Source organism: Ictalurus punctatus, chromosome 5 (assembly GCF_001660625.3).
Source record: "Ictalurus punctatus breed USDA103 chromosome 5, Coco_2.0, whole genome shotgun sequence".
Lineage (NCBI taxonomy): Eukaryota > Metazoa > Chordata > Actinopteri > Siluriformes > Ictaluridae > Ictalurus > Ictalurus punctatus.
This window is the reverse complement of record NC_030420.2, coordinates 4,390,911-4,407,317: the sequence shown is the minus strand read 5'-3', so window position 1 is coordinate 4,407,317 and position 16,407 is coordinate 4,390,911. Positions and strand designations below refer to the sequence as shown.

Genomic DNA, 16,407 nt, shown 5'->3' with positions numbered 1-16,407 from the left:
CTGAAATAAAAAGCGCTTTTGCACAGATCTGCCCTGTATGTCACATGGTTCCTGGATGAATAACACATTGTTATCGTTTTTTCATCAAACACGACAGGTGCTTCTATATTATAGGTCGAGATATGCGTAGAATTTCCACAGCTTTTATCGGTGGATTTATAATCTGTAAAAGTGCGTCATTTCTATACCGTGTGTCCAATGTGTAAACCTAATCCACACCCCGATGTGCTGATTATATGCAGACATGGTAATACACTTAATATCGTTATCGTAATGTGTTGTTTAAAACAGAAAGGAGATTGAACATGATAGAGAGTTGGTATCCATTTATTAAATAATGAAATAGTGGCGTTCCTTTTAGTCAAACTGTACGTTCGTTGCGCTAAAAGTGATGTATAGATCCGTCAAATGTACGCAGTACGCAAAAAAAAAACAAACACGATTATTAAACCAGTCGTTCAAACTGGTTCATATTGTCTCCATGCTAAGCCTTTTCTTTCATAAACTATTAAAATAAATAAATAAATAAAATCGGAGAACTGCGTTTATATGTCTTATACTTTTTATTTATTTATTGATGTGTTTACTGCGAATAACTGCAAGACTGTAACCGTGAACTTTACTGTCATATACATACGTTTACAAGCGATTGCTCTTCTTCATATCCCAGCCTTGAGGGTAGTTGGGGTCAGAGGGCAGGGGCAGCATTGGTACAGCGCCCCTGAAGCAGTTCTTTGGTTTAGGGTCTTTGCGCAGTCTCTCACCCTTGCGATCGATATCCCAGAATCTAACCTCTGAGCCACCATCGCAAGTTACATACATTATATATTGAATTCAGGTAGAACTTAAGTCGGTAGTGACGCTTGAAATGACAGTACATGCAAAGAATCAGCACCTGCTGAGAAAATGTAAGGAACGTAGCCGATTAGGACGTTGCCGTGGGTCTGACTCGCATGAGTATGACTTCGTTTTATACATAGTATACTACAAAGCTTTAACATCTACTACGTTTCGATCGACTTCTTGTAGTTCGCGTTTTGCCTTCAACCTGACATTACAGCGTGTCTGCACCTGAATGCAAAATCGATTCCGGTTCAAACAGAAGTTGAAATAAATCTCTGATTGCCGATTCTCCGCAGACTCCACTTCGCTCTCGTCAGTGTTTGCTTGTTGTCTTGACTTTGTACTCCTCTGCACCCCTGTCCCTAGTGTGTGAAGTGTGTGGGCCAGCAGAGTGTGTAGGGGGGAGTGTCATGCTGTCTGCGCTACTCAGTGAGCGTTTCAGCTCAGTCCTGAGACTCGCTCACGTAGGCCCACTGTCAGAGACGCACTTCACTCCGTTTGAAGTTTTGACACCTTCGTCAGCAGCCAGTCCCACCTTATTAACATGAAGGCTGTTTGAAATGAAATGAAACAGTGCAGTGTTGAGGTTGTTGCACTTTGGAGAGGGGTTTTTTTTTTGTTTGTTTGTTTGTTTTGGTTTCTTTTACGTTTGGGAAAGATCTTTTCATCGTATTAGACTTTTTTGGGGGGGGGCGGGGAGTAACGTCAGAATGAGTTTAGCGTGAAGATACGGACATGTTCGGAGTTGAGAGTTACGTGAGACTTAAAGCGCACGTGGTGGAGTTTGAATAAAACACGGGCGTGTCTCAGTCCCGTGTCATTATGAATTTGGACGCGAGTTTCTTGCGCAGTATTAGCGTACTATTAAGTCCAGCTCACATGTTTGACAGTTTGATGTAATCCCAATATGTCACGCTTCAGATTAATGACTGTGGAAGCCATATTGTTAGATTAAAGCATGTAAGCATTACAACTTGGACTATTCGTGCAGCAATATACTAGACTCTTATTTATATCATATTGGGCTTTTTATAAATAAATAAAAGATTTTAGCTGAGAAACGTTAGCGCCTACTTCAGTCCATATTTTCCATCCTTGATATCTTTTCATCAGGGTTAAAGGTAAGCACTTGTGTTTAAAGGCGGTGGTCTAGACACTACTGAAAACCCCCCATCTCAGACACCTCTACCCAAGAACATTCATTCACCCTCGGAAATTTGCCTGATCTGAATTGGGACACCGGAATATCGACGTTAAATGCGTGCGTAACTGACCACCTGACCAACTTTTGGACCGAACGCGGCCCGTTATAACCTTCCGTTTAAACTCGGGTTCAAATCCAGACTGTTCATATTCTTTATATACCTTGCTTTGTACCTGGATGAACATAATATGGATTTGAGAACACGTTTCATGAATTTTATCCTTTTTTTTTTTTTTGATAGAAATGTATTCAAATGATTGCTGTGGTAGCTCTCCAGAAATTTGGAGTAACACGTAAATACCGCTCCACCCTGCCGTGGCTGAGGAGTTTTATGGTGAACACCCAGAAATAATGCCAAACTGTTGCTCTTCCTCCCTAAGTCACTCGCAGGAAATACAATTAAAGTTTTGTTTTAATTCGCTGACATAATCACTCAGATAATTCGATCATTTTTGGCTTTTCAGTTGTTGAAGAAAAGGAAATGTAATATACTTAATAGACTACTAGACATCCCAAGCTGAAAGACCAACTATAGTATATAACGTATACAAGAATCAGCAAGAACTTTGCTATAATATGCTGAATATAACAATTCTGTTGTTAATCCAGAGTTATACAGTCATGTGAAAAAAGAAGTAGATCCTATGGAAATTGTTGGATTTTTTTGTGTTGTTGTTGTTGTTGTTTTACATATTTGGACAAACAAACATTCTCTTTGAAACAGTGCCTATTAAAAAAGTTGATACACACTATCACATGACATAAAATTGACATTTTGTAGTAATTTTCACAGTTTAAATAAAAAAAAAACGAAAAAAAAAAAAACAGATCAGTCATATGAAAAAGTAAGTACACCCGTACATTTATCACACCTTCGAATACATAAGATTTGAATCAGGTGTTCAAGATTGGTTGCCAGTGATTAGAGCCTGCTTAGTGAGTGCAGGTGGAACCCGTCTTATTTATACCCCTCTCATATCTAGTGTCTGGTGTTCCCTTTGCTATTGAGGTGTGCTGTGTCATCATGCCAAGAGTTCTGTAAGGCCTTCAGAAAAAAAGGTTGTGGATGCCTATGAGTCTGGCAAGGGGTTTAAAAAGATTGAATTATTTCAAATGCATCATTTCACTGGAAGGAAAATCATCTACAAATGGCTCAGATCTCGAATGACTTCCAGTTTGTCCAGGACTGGCCGACCCGGCAAATTCAGCCCAAGCACAGACCGTCTGATGGAACAAGTAGTCTCCAAGAACCCTAAAATTTCATCACAGGAGCTGTGGTGGGTTACAGCACGATGGTGGAAATGTTATGGTTTGGGGTTGCTTCGTTCCTCAGGGACTGGTCAGCTTTCAGTCGTTGATTCAACTCTGAATTCTGCATCATATCAAAGAGTGCTTGAAGATGATGTGAGGCCATCTGTCCCAAAGTTGAAGTGGACCTTTCTACAGGATAAGGATCTTAAGCACACGAGCAAATCCACCAAGGAATGGCTCAAAAAGAAGAAATGGAAGGTTATGGAATGGCCTACTCAAAGCCTGGATTTGAATCCCATTGAAATGTTGTGTGGGGGGGGGATTTTAAACCGGCAGAACATGCAAGAAAACCCTCAAACATCTTGCATGGAAGAGTGGTCAAAAATTCCAGCAAGCAATTGATGGACGATTATGCAAAATGCCTACAAGAAGTTATTTCTGCTAAAGGGAGCGATGCTAGCTTCCGAGACCAACTTACTTATCACGTCTGTTGATGTTTCTGTTGAATAAATGATTCAATTGGCAACGCTATGTTCCCTTGTGGTTTTTTGTTCAAGTGTATCGCACTGTTTTTGCACAATTTCCATGGGATATACTTATCTTTTCACATGACATGTTTGTTTAGGTATTAAACACATTCATTCAGAGATTGTTCTAGTCCATTCCCGCACTGTTTTCCCAATTCCTGCTTGTTAGCTATGAACCGTTGTAGGTATGAAATTCACTGCCAAATTAGTCCGATCTGTAGTATATCGAGCATTTAGGGTTATGAGAGTGTCATGAGAAATGGCTTGGCTGATGTATTTTCTAAGAGCTTTATCACTCGAAAGAAAAAGGGTGGACATTGTTTTGAACTGCAGCGCCCAAGTCGTCAGCTGCTACATTTAACCACAGGTTATTCATAGCAGGGCATTCCCAAACACACTCCTAGACCACACACCCTCGGACACACCCTTGCAATTGAAAACTTTACATGCAGTATATACAGTATGAAAGGACTAAAGCCTGACATTTCCATAATGCTAGATAAAGATGTTTTCTCATGTTTTCTGGCGCAGCGAAAGATACAACAGCTGTCTCAAAGACAGACACTTCAGTAAAGGCTGTGCATCGGCCAATCAAATTCTCAGAAGGATAATGATCATGTTTGAGACAGATACAAATACAGATAAGAATAGGAAGTGCGTGAGTGGGCAGTTTTTACTTTGTCAGCGGGTGTGTCACGTATGAAGCTCACGGGACAAAAAAAAAAAAAAAAAAAAACACATTCGTCTTTTTGTTATCTCTTACCCGTACAAATAACCTGGAAAATGTGTATAAAATGATATACATGAAAGGTTTTAGTCGTGTGTGGGAATTAAGGGGGTGGAGGGGGCTATTTAATTGTTAGAGACCTAATCTTGATGAATTTTGTTTATATAATAGAATCAAATTCCAAATAAATTCCTTAGAAAATATCGCAAACATGTACAAACATAATAAAGCTGGATTTTTTTTTATTTTTTTTTTAAATAGTCCCAAGCACATCTCTAGTTGAGACCAGTTAGGAATTTGATCAATCTAGCTGAGATTGAAGAATTGTCAGAGACCGAAGCCACACCCACTTGGGGTTTAAGTCTGAATACAGATATTTGGGAGACTAAACAGATACAGGGAATGTCATTGCGCTCCACACTCCTACTACACACTGCACCGAGCCCGGCCGTTGTGCCGTTTCAGGTGAGGGTCGTTACGGAAGTTTCTTTCCAGATTGTTGATTGAAATACAATTGGTTTAGTGTTTCCAGGCCTTTAGTGAGATCTATGCACTTGTGGAAGTGCTGTCAGTGTGTAATAAGGATGTATGGAGATTAGTGCTTGTCATCTGCGCGTGGCCAGTGACCACATCTCTTATGCTGCCATGACATTTAATTGTTTAATTGATCTGATTGGAGAGTTTGGAGCCTTCAGTTGTGGGTGTGGAGTCGTCTAATGATCATGTTCCACTTCCCCAGTAGTGACTTCAACACACACTCTGTCTCTGTCCCAGTCCCTGCGTATGTGTGTGTGCTGTGTATGTATGTCTGTTTAGACCTAATGGTCATTTTCCACTTCCCCTAATACCGAGCAACTCGATTTCAACTCCAGCACTGACGCTCTCCTAGCTTTGATCTTCTACCGTTCTTACAGACGCCAAGAGGTGAAGATCGGGCCTGGCGCCTAGACTGCAGGCCTAGCGTGCATGCGTGAGTGAGTGTGTGTGGGTGTGTGTGTGTGTGTAGGAAGTACAATGTGGGTCAGTGGATGCATAGTGACAGCTGGTAGTTGCGCAAGCGACAGTGGGGGTGCACGGAGGCGGCCGGTGTGCAGGAGGCAGGAGAGAGCATGTTGGTGGGGAATCCCCACACCTCCACACAGCCTCTTTAGATCATGCCGTTACGTGCATGTCTCAGTGCCAGGGGTTCCGCAGGCCATGGGCACAGCCTGCGGAGGTGGCAAAATGAACACGAAGTCCTCACGCTCTCTGTTGTGCCAGTTGGACGTCCATCTCTCTCTCTCTCTCTCTCTCTCTCTCTCTCACTCTATGTCCTCTTCACAGGTACATACAGTGACAGAAATGCAGGACATTCTTAAATTTAGATCCTCATTTAAAGACTATTTATACACACACAACACGACCTTCTGACCAGAGCAGTGACGTCTACTTATGCCACAGAGCACTCTTCCTTTCCTGCTTGTATGCTTGAATACTCTCCATTCCACTCTTCCCAACGCTTATTAGTGTCTAGTACCTGTTAAAAGTAAAAATCATCATTCTTTTCAACCATCATCAAAACGTATGCATGATGCGAAGCACTGTGAGATTGGATAAGAGTGTCCAAGAGCGTGCTAATGGAAAAGCGTGTGAGCCGTTTCATCTCTCTCGTGTTTTTGTATCTTGAGCTGGATATATCTTTTTGCGGCTTCGCCGGCGATTCATGCCTGACCAACCCGTATATTCCAACTGTTATTTATTAAAGAAGTCTAAATAAAAATGCTCTGTGTGTGTGTGCGTGTGTGTGCGTGTGGTTAAAATTGACTTCAAGATATGCCCTACAGCTCTTCTCAAAGAGTTCGGTTTGAGATCTGTTAGGTCTGACAAAAACATCGAAGAAATCACGTTATAGGGATTCGAATTCCCAGTTACAATAATGATAACGAGTCTTTATTGGTCATGTATACGTTACAGCACAGTGAAGATATTTTGTTTGCATATCCCAGCACAGGGTCAGCTATGATACAGCACCCCTAGAGCAGAGAGGGTTAAGGGCCCAACAGTGGTAGCTTAGCAGTGCCTGGCCTTGAACCCCCAACCTTCCGATCAGTAACCCAGAGCCTTAACCGCCAAGCCAGCACTATCCCTACGGGCACTAGAATTTGGTTTCTCATCCATCCTTTATTCTACTATATAGTTTAACCTAAAGTTCTGCGCAATCGATAAAAAAAATATCGCAGGAAATCATTATTTAATTTCTTGTGTGTTCCAAACTCGGTCAAAGCTTTTTAAATTGTTCATAATTATTTCATAACATTCCTATCGTTACGGGTGTGCGGGTGTTTTTTGTGATGTAGGTCAAACAGATTTGCTCAGGAGCAAGCTACACCTAAAAACAAAACCCCAGAGAAATCGGATGCGTTTTAGACCTCTGCGAAATGCGCCTTTACACTGAAGTATACCTTTAAGTACTCAGATTTCCTTAATCAGTGCAGTGTCAACATGTAATAGGTCATTTACACATACCCCACGGTCTTTACAATCGTATTGTTCCAGGTTAAAAAGAAGTGTGTAGGTAGTGAAGTGCCTCTGTTTGTTATAGACTTAGATGTGTGGGTGAAACAGTACTACAGCATCTACACCGACTTCATGAACCCATGGCATTTGCACTGCTTCGCTGAGCCTGAGCTAATTTCTCTCAGTTATTTTCCATTCAGGGGCTTGAGAAGTCAGGTGCATTCATTTAGAAGAGCGAGTCAAGTGTTAGTGGAATACTTATCATGTATAAGCACTTAAGCCAGTAATCAGATAAGTATATCCAAAAGGAGCACTTTCCTGCTTTAAGTCGCACAGAACGTCGGACATCTTTCGTTTACGAGCCGGAGTCAGAGGTATTTCTAAATTTCAGAAGATGACCGCTGGAAATATTATAGAGTAATTAAATAGGATTCTTGAAGTCCTTAGATGAAAGTGTTGCTGTTCTCGTAAACCTACGGTGACATTCGGAAAACCCTGTTCGGACAGGATCAGTTATACGCGCAGAGGCGGGGTCATGTGATTATTACCAGAGTAGCTCTGGGTTTTTTAGTCAGTCATTTTTTATGGACCCCATCTGAAAAGATTACGCCACGTTTTCCGCATGACTCGGTTGACACGTTTGTAAAGATTCCGTTATACGCTGTGGGAAAGGGGTTTTGAACATGTTCTTCGGTATAAAGACTCTCCAGGAAGTGTTCGCGTCCCACCAAATCCCCGTGTGACATCGAGTTTAAAATTCAAAACAGTCAAATATGGAGACCGTTCCCGAATGACTTCTCAAAACGACAATCGACGTGTTGCTAAATTTAAGTTCTTAGCACGGGTTTGTGACCTACTGATGATCAAACGCGGACACGAGTCCTACGGCAAGCGGTTACGGTGAAAATCAAAACACTCTGTATTCAAATGAAGTGTAAAGTTTCATCCTAACTTCTGAATTTCTGAGTTTTTTTTTTAGTATTTGGTATGTCCCCTTTTTTTTTTTTTTTTCCTTTTATGATCTGAACAGATTCTTCAGTAGAAGAGATTAGGCATGAGGAAAATCTGACCTTTTGTACAAAGCAGTTGACGTAGTCAATATTACAGATTTGTTTACATTTCAATACGGACCTATTTTTAGAGCCCGCTATATAAAGTACGCATGGCGAGGATCATGTACATTATGAAGACACACCTGTCTCTGATTATACAGAGATCTCGACTTATTATTACTACAGATATCCTCCGGCAACGGATGTATGTCTAGAAAGCGTATCGCATCTGAATAATACTTTAGTTACCCCAGAAAAAGTTGCTAATAACTTATTTATCTCCAGTTCACTAAAGACCTGTGCCTTGCTATTTCTTCCTGCAGCGCTCCACACGCACAGCGTGGTGATCCTGCGAGCTCAGCAGCAGGGACTGAGTTGTAATTGAAGCCATTAGCAGCAGTGCAGTGTGGTAATGGCACATCTGAGCCTTTTCTCCCACCCACCAATGCAGCCATTAATCATAAGCATTGCTGCCAGGGCCAAACCCGGCTCTACCGCACAGCTCAGCCGCCCTATCCCAGTACTCCACCAGGGGCTTTAATACTCACGCATCTTTTCTGCTTCTAATTGTCTGATGGTGGGGAAACTGGGAGGGTGTCGAAAGAGAGTTCGAGTTAGTATTGCAGTTGAATATTGGATGATTTAGCGATGATGATCATTCTTATGACACAACGCGATAGGGTCCACGTCCTGCTACTCTCAAAACACTACAGCTGTAAATCATAGAAATCCAAAGCATTTTGGTGTATTTCACAATTATGAAATAATAAATAGACGTTTGGTGGAAAGACCATGTCCTCATTAACTCCGTATATACGGTGGTGCTTGAAAGTTTGTGAAAGAATTTTCTGCGTAAATATGACCTAAAGCAACATCAGGTTTTCTTCAGATTTTAAATCCTGAAAGTAGATAAAGAGAACCCAGTTAAAAAATGAGATAAAAAATATTTTACTTGGTAAGTTATTTATTGAGGAAAATGATCCAATATTACATATCTGTGAGTGGCAAAAGTATGCGAAGCTTTGTTTACGGTATCTGGTGTGACCCCCTTGTGCAGCGATAACTGCAACTAAACATTTACTAGACCGTTGATCAGTCCTGCACATCGGCTCGGAGGAATTTCAGCCCGTTCCCCAGTACAGAACAGTTTCAACTCTGGGATGCTGGTGCAATTTCTGCATTTCTCTTCTGAAAATAGAGAACTCTATAAATGGAGACTAAAGCAAATATGCAGTGTGTAGCAGGCAGGGAAACTTTGTTAGATGTCACAGGGGATAAATTCTTAGGAATCTTGCGACAGCTGAAAACATCAGGTTTTGACCATAATTGGATTTATAACATAGCATATATCGACGCCTAAAATTGAAGAAAATTTCAATATGTTTCACCGAAAGAGTGCAGAAATTACTTTATTTATTTTTTCATCTTCTAGCTTAACAAACGTGGTGGTCAAACCGATCAGTACGTTTACACAGACGACAATAATCCGATATTAAACCGATTAAGACGACACTCTGATTAAGAAACTAGCATGTAAACGGCGATTATTGCTGACCTTAATCCGGCTAAAGTCATACTCGGAGTGAACACAAGACGTGTGGAGTATTCCTGTTTTAGTCGCATTATCGACTAAACCTTAATCCTTAATCCTTAATCACACTATTAACGTCGTGTGAGAGTTTTCACCGCATTGTGCGATAGGACGCGTACACACACGGCAGCGCTCGACCGTTTGACGGCAAACGAGAGAGCACGGCTGCGTCCCAGACCGCGTACTTACCTACTATATAATAGGAGAAATACATGTGTTTCGGCTACTATATAGACGGTAGGTACGCGGTTTGGGACGCAGCCCACGGCTTCAAGCAGTCGTCTGTTTGCTTTAACGCTTTAAGTGCAGTTAATTATTTGTCATGCTGTACGTGTTAATAGATGACTGCTTGAAGCGGTGGGTGTGTCCCAAATCGCGTAGTTACCGTCTATATAGTAGCCGAGATGCATGTATTTTTCCCCACTACAGGCCTATAGTAGGAAAGTATGCGATTTGGGACACGGCCGAACTCTCCTGTTCGCTGTAAAACGTGAAACTGCCGTGTGTGATCGTGTCCTGTCGCAAAATGCGGTGAAAACTCCCACACGACGTTCATAATGTGATTAAGGTGTTTACATGTCACTACTACACGTCCATAATGCGACTAAAACAGGAGTACTCCACCTGTCTTAATTCGATTATTGCTTACTTCGATTGTGACCTTAATTAGATTATGGTAAGTAAAAATTGCTGTTTCCATGGTAGTTTCTTAATTAGAGTACGGTCTTAATCAGATTAAGAGTGGATTATTGTTGTCCATGTAAACGCAGCTACTGATTGTTTTCACACAGTTAAAGCCAGACTTTAACGTTGTTTGATAGCAGTGTAGGGAAACAGACATATGCCTGGTCAGTTTAGTTTGTAATCAGATCGCGGTCGTTAAAATGTCCACGATGGAGTATCTCATCAGCATTTTCTCCCTTTTTACTTTTGTGACTTTTAAATGTAGCTGACATACAGGCAAAAGTCAGAAGAGTCTGTAGTTTTAAAACTGATGGATGATAGAAAAGTTCAAAATGCGACGATGTGAATGGTTTTTCTGGGCCAGTAGATAGAGTGTATATAACGCAACTAAATCGCACGGTATGATAGAGTATGGTAATTTTGGCCGATGCTAATGGGATCGTCGAAAGAGTGGCTGTGTTCTTGCGATTGAAGATGCTCAGTAAAGGGAATGAGGGGTGTGTGTAGGCAGCTGAGCAGCGTGCCGCATCGGTCCTCCATGTTTTCATGAGTCATACCGTCAATATTAACATCTGAAAAACCCCTGAATGCTTTTCTCTCACACAAACACACCTCCTACAAAGGTTACTCTAGCACAGAGTGCAATCTGGGTCATGTTCACAGAAGATGTGTGAGAGTGTAGCGCTTCAGGATCTCAGCAGGTTTCTCTTATACAGCGTACGTAGACGTTTATCCTGCTTTATCTTTCAACACAGTATATCAATAGGACACTAGATGTTTGTAAAGGTTGTGCTTGTCACTTGTCACTTTACCCGTGCCCCTACCGAACCACATTGTACTATTAAAAGTGTCATCGCCTAGAAGAGGCACCTCTTTCACTTCCTGCATCGCTCAAACGCGACGAAAGAGGGAGGGTGGAGCGGGCTGAGAAGAGAGGAAGAAATCACCACACCGCTCCCCACTTCCTATCTCTCACTGTTCCATGACTCGACAGATCGGGGAAGTGGAAAGTGTGCGTCTGTGTGTGCTGAAATTAGCCCAGAGAAAAACTGCCGACACTATTTTTGGAGCCGTGTGTAAATCTGTATGTTGGTTAAATCTGCCACTCCGCCCGAAGAGCTCCATGATGACAGCGTTAGTGTGGTCGCTGATAATAGAGTGTCACCAGCCAGTCAGACAAAAGAGTGTAGAAAGTGAAAGCAAGGGCATTGTTTTCCTCTCAAACCTTTCAGCGCACGGTCTGGCTTACCCTCGAGGACATTTCGAACGCTTAACAAGCTCTGAGCTCCTATCTACGGGACGTACGTTATGCCGTATCGTTATAAATCGGCCCGCTAAAGTAACCGGTCTTACTCAGGCCGACACTTTGTATCAATATAAACGTATCAATATATCCAAACCACAGCTCGTTTTAGTGTTATTCAGACGTCTGTTCAGCCGTACTGGACGTTTTTAAACTAGACTGACGAACGTGTGTTTAAAAGAAGGCAGGAAAAAAGGTAACGTCGTGCATGTGAATAGCACGAAAGCTTTTTTGAAGTCACTCCACCCTGTCAACATCAGCTCTAGCTGTGTGTTTAGCTCATGCACAATAACCCAGGAATAGTTGAGTCCTGACACATCACAGCTGCTGGAATGTTTATGGGTTCATTGCTCTCGTGTTAGCTGGCTAATGAAAACTCTAAACGAATGCATTTGGACATACTGTCAAATGTACTCCATGTTTGGACTGGATTTGTTTACCATGGGTTGTAATGTGACCGTTACGAGTATCTCTGGGTTTTAAGAAAATATACAGTGTGTATATTGGAAAAGACTCCATTATATCGAGTGGGAGAAAAGAGGTTTTGTGCTTCTTCTCCAGTATTAAGACACGTTCCGGTCGTCTCCCGTCACCACCCGTACATACATGGTACGGTCAAGTGAGCCACGAATCACAACGCCACAAGGTCAAAACGATCCATGTGGATTAAAATGAGAAGACGTGTAGTACACGTTGAGTTCTTCCATGAAGACTTCTACAGAGATCACTTATCCAACACGAATCGATCATAATTACATAACAGACGTACGGTACACGTGTGTCCCGAGAACTCGAATAGTCCTACATGTATTTTCCTGAACTTCAGATGGTGGATGAAAGGGCTGTCTTGATGTTTGTTGGATCTAGAAGGATCCACTATGACACTGCCTTACATCTGTTAATATCTAGTAGTGGTCAGATAAGAGTGTGTGTGTGTGTGTGTGTGTGCTGCCCTGACCATTGTAGGGTCAGATGGGGCTTGGTATGTGCAGAGGCGGAACATTATCTCCTCCTGTTCTCAGACCCGAAGGCCTAAAGGTCACCTGACCTCATAATGCCAGGTCCCCTTACTCCATGTCTCACACTTAATCACCAGAGAACTGGACACACTGCTCTCACACACTTACCTGACTCCCAGAATCTCATAATTGAGCGAAAAGCAGGACCTAGTCTGTGCTTATTATTTTCGTCTAAACACCACCTGTGCCCTTCACTCTGTCACATCTCTGCTCTTGCTCACCTCTAATGGAAGGCTATGAGATGGTAATTGTACTGGTTAGGGCAACACGAATGGTGACAATCGCTGTATTAATACTGGCCTACCTCTTTGTGGGTGAGCATGACCTTTTTCTTTTTTTCTTTTTCTTTTTCGATTTGTATTTTTACACTCTCCCACACGTATTTGCATGCAAACATATACAGGCGACCACACACACACACACACACACACACACACAGACGATACTGTTGGTTCCAGGATGTGGCCTGTTGTGCTGTGTGTACAAAGACGGGCTTTCCCTTTTCACTGCTGCTGCATTTCCATCTCTGATCAGTGTTTTCATGTGTGTTTGAGACACAGATAAAGTCAGTGAATGAAATTGCCCTAGAGATTGAACCGCTTCTAATTCGGTCATCGCATTAACAGCATCTTTTTTTTTTTTTATCTTTGTTCTGTTGGAAGGGAAATTTAAATGCACGCCACTGCTTAACATTTTCCAGATAAAGGCTATTAGAAATCACCTTTTATGCTATAAATATTTCATTCAGACCCGAATAAACATTTAGCTCATATTGTAAGGGTTCGTTTCAAATGTGATTGTGTGTGTGTGTGTGTGTGTGTGTGTGTGTGCAGTTAGCCTCTAAAGAAGAGGGAGATCAGGATAAGATATTGTCATAGCAGCCGGAGCTGCGACTGGTATTTACCCGCTCGTCCTGCCAAAAAGCTCGCGTTCGCCTGTTGCCACCTCCAGCACCATAACAGCCTGAGCATTTATTTTAGACATGAGATGATCACAGTGTTTTAGGACGCAGAGAATCACAGCGACACCCTCCCAATAAAATCCGGATTTAAAAACAAAAAACAAAAAGAAAGTTCCATCTTTCAGTTTGGTATTCATCAATCGACAGCGTGTAGAGAAAAAGAGGTGGCTGTTCAGACCCGATCAGGCCAAAATACGTCTAGTATCAGCTTAGCAACAAAGGTGGGTTCTCTCAAAAAGTCAATAATGAAATTCTGAGCTAGCGATCGATAGATCTGTTTCTCTTTAAAACCTCTCCGCCGTCATCGCGATCGTTGTCATGATCCGCGTCTCAAATCGAAAACCCTGACCATACATTCAAAAGCATTCACTAGTCTGGAAAATCCACATGACTGGTACGAAAAAACAGACCTTTTGGTAGGTTTGGTGTTTTTCTTTTTTTCAGTCCAAACACTAACTCTAATAGGAAAGCCGGTCAGTGTTAGTACTCAATAATGGTCTAGAAAAGTATACGAGTAGATGATTTGAGACACAGTGCTAGTTTGTTTAGTCAGTTGTTGGCACAGTGTCACGTGGCGCTTATACCGCCCCCGCTATTCACGTCGGGTTACGTGATATGCTAAGCAAACAATATTGCGTACGTGTGCTTAATTGAGCCTGTGACCGTGTTAGCTAGCTAGCTACATTATGTGAAGTAAGGAAGTTTATCTCAGCAGTATGTACAGTATTGCTAACATTAGCAATCTTTTACCCACCCTGACATGAATAGCCACTAGAGCTTTAAGCCTCTCCAGAACAGAGTGCGGGGTTGTGTGTGAGATAAATATATCTCAAGAAAACACAAATTTGGCCTATTTCCAGGTTTAAGTGGAATTATCAGTTCTGGGGAAGTACATCGTTATCACGGTCTATTTTATCAGCTCTGTCGAAGCGACGTGGTGTTTATAGTGTTTTATTCTGATGTAAGATGAGTCATTTTAGCCATCTTTCACCCCCAGTTATGTACACGCTGTACGGAGAAATTCAGTTCCAAATATGGTGACCATGACAGAACAGTCATGTGACTGAAAAATGACAGCATCGTGTAGTGTGTCTAAAATCTAAATCACGTTGGATAAAAAAAAGGTGGGTTCACCCAACGGCAAACGACTCTTATACACGGTCTTAATATATGAATATGAAATGATGAATTGTTTGTGTATCTCAAGCTTAACACTTTGAGACAGGAAGTTATATTTATTAGAGTGTGTGCTTGTTTTTACTGCTGTTTTTTTCTCACTCTCTTTAGGAAACTGGGATCCGCATGCGTTCGCGGAGAAGTTTGGACTTGTTGATCCAGTCGCCTCGGTCCAGTTCCTTACTCAGAACTTTAAAGATCAGATGACGCCACACACCTGAATCATACCTTACACCTTATGCAACTATTCTACAATCAGGGAAACTCGTTAAAACGGGGGAAAAAAACCCAAATTGTAATCGTTTTTCTCCCAGGTTTAACGTAAAGTAATGTATTTGCTTTACCTTACGTATAGAATATTAAAATAGATATTTTAAATAGGGTTTCACTGCTCGATGAACGAACAGAGCTGTATTTTAGAGTATCTGCCCTGCCAGTGGGATTTTAAAACTGTACCTAACTGTATCCTTAAAGGCATGTTGACAAAACTTGGTCCTTGGTCTCATCACTTCCTTAAAGAGTGTATAGTAGTCAGAAATGTGGAAACTACACAACCACAGAATGTATTTATACACATGTCTGAGGCGGTGGATTTTACACTTATTTTCAAGCAGTACTAATTATATAAGAGGTTGAGTATTCACACACACACACACACACTACTTTTTTTTAACTATTCTGCCACTCTTGCATAATCCACCCCTCACTTCCAGGCCACTGCAGCGGTGCATTAATGCTTTCTTGGCAGTCAAACTCCTCCGGTTGCATTCAGCAGCGCTGCCTCGTGCACGGGTTCGGGGCTTTTTCAGCTCTGGGGATTTCAGCTTTGTGTTTGAGACATCCAAAGAGATAAACAAAACAGCTCGAGGAATGGGGAATAGTGGCTAGTAGCACACTTTGGAGAGGGTGTGTGGAAATATCTGAGCTGGAGAGGAAGTACGTCAGGGCCAATAGAGGAAGAAGGGGGTGAAACCAACACCACAAGTCAGCCGGAAGCCACAATGGAACTACGACTAAAATACTCTCACAGCTACTTTCGGCCAGACGGTCCTAGAGTGACAGGAGGGGCACGAGTTCACATCTTTTTTAACCAGTACGGTGATGTTTTGTGGGGGGATTTTTTTTTTTGTTTGTTTGTTTGTATGGTTGTGTTTTTTTTTTCGTAATGGGAGAGAAACGTGTCATAGTTGTGAATGTGATGGGCAAGTTTCCACTGTGCAGTTTCTGTCTTACATGCCTGAATAATTTTACGTTTATATTCGGCAACAAATTTACATGAAGCACTATTTCAAGGTGAATTTGTCTAATAATGTACAGTCACTTCATATTCAGATGCAAAGGTTTCCAAACCGTCTGGATTTATTTTTACAACGTTAATAACGACTGGTTGTGGTTTTTTTTTTTGTTTGTTTTTTCTTTTTCTTTTTCAATCGCATCTGTGCCTGTACATATTATATTCCATTACAGAAGATTACAGAGTTCTCATTTAGAAAAGATAAAGATGATTTCCCCGCCAGCTTCATCAATAAAAAGTGTCTCGGTAAATGCCCCCGTTTTAACCATTTGGTGTATG

The 16,407-nt window shown here is 41.7% G+C and overlaps 1 protein-coding gene across 1 annotated transcript in view; it reads left to right on the top strand.

Annotated features, from left to right (window-relative positions):
- Positions 1-15,322, top strand: part of LOC108265749 (phosphatidylethanolamine-binding protein 4) — a 105,916-nt gene extending 90,594 nt beyond the window's left edge. Inside the window, exon 7 of the mRNA XM_053680107.1 lies at positions 14,946-15,322. Coding sequence (XP_053536082.1) covers positions 14,946-15,055 — 110 coding nt within the window. The 3' untranslated portion in view covers positions 15,056-15,322. The remainder of the gene's footprint in view (positions 1-14,945) is intronic.
- Positions 15,323-16,407: the final 1,085 nt, after the last annotated feature.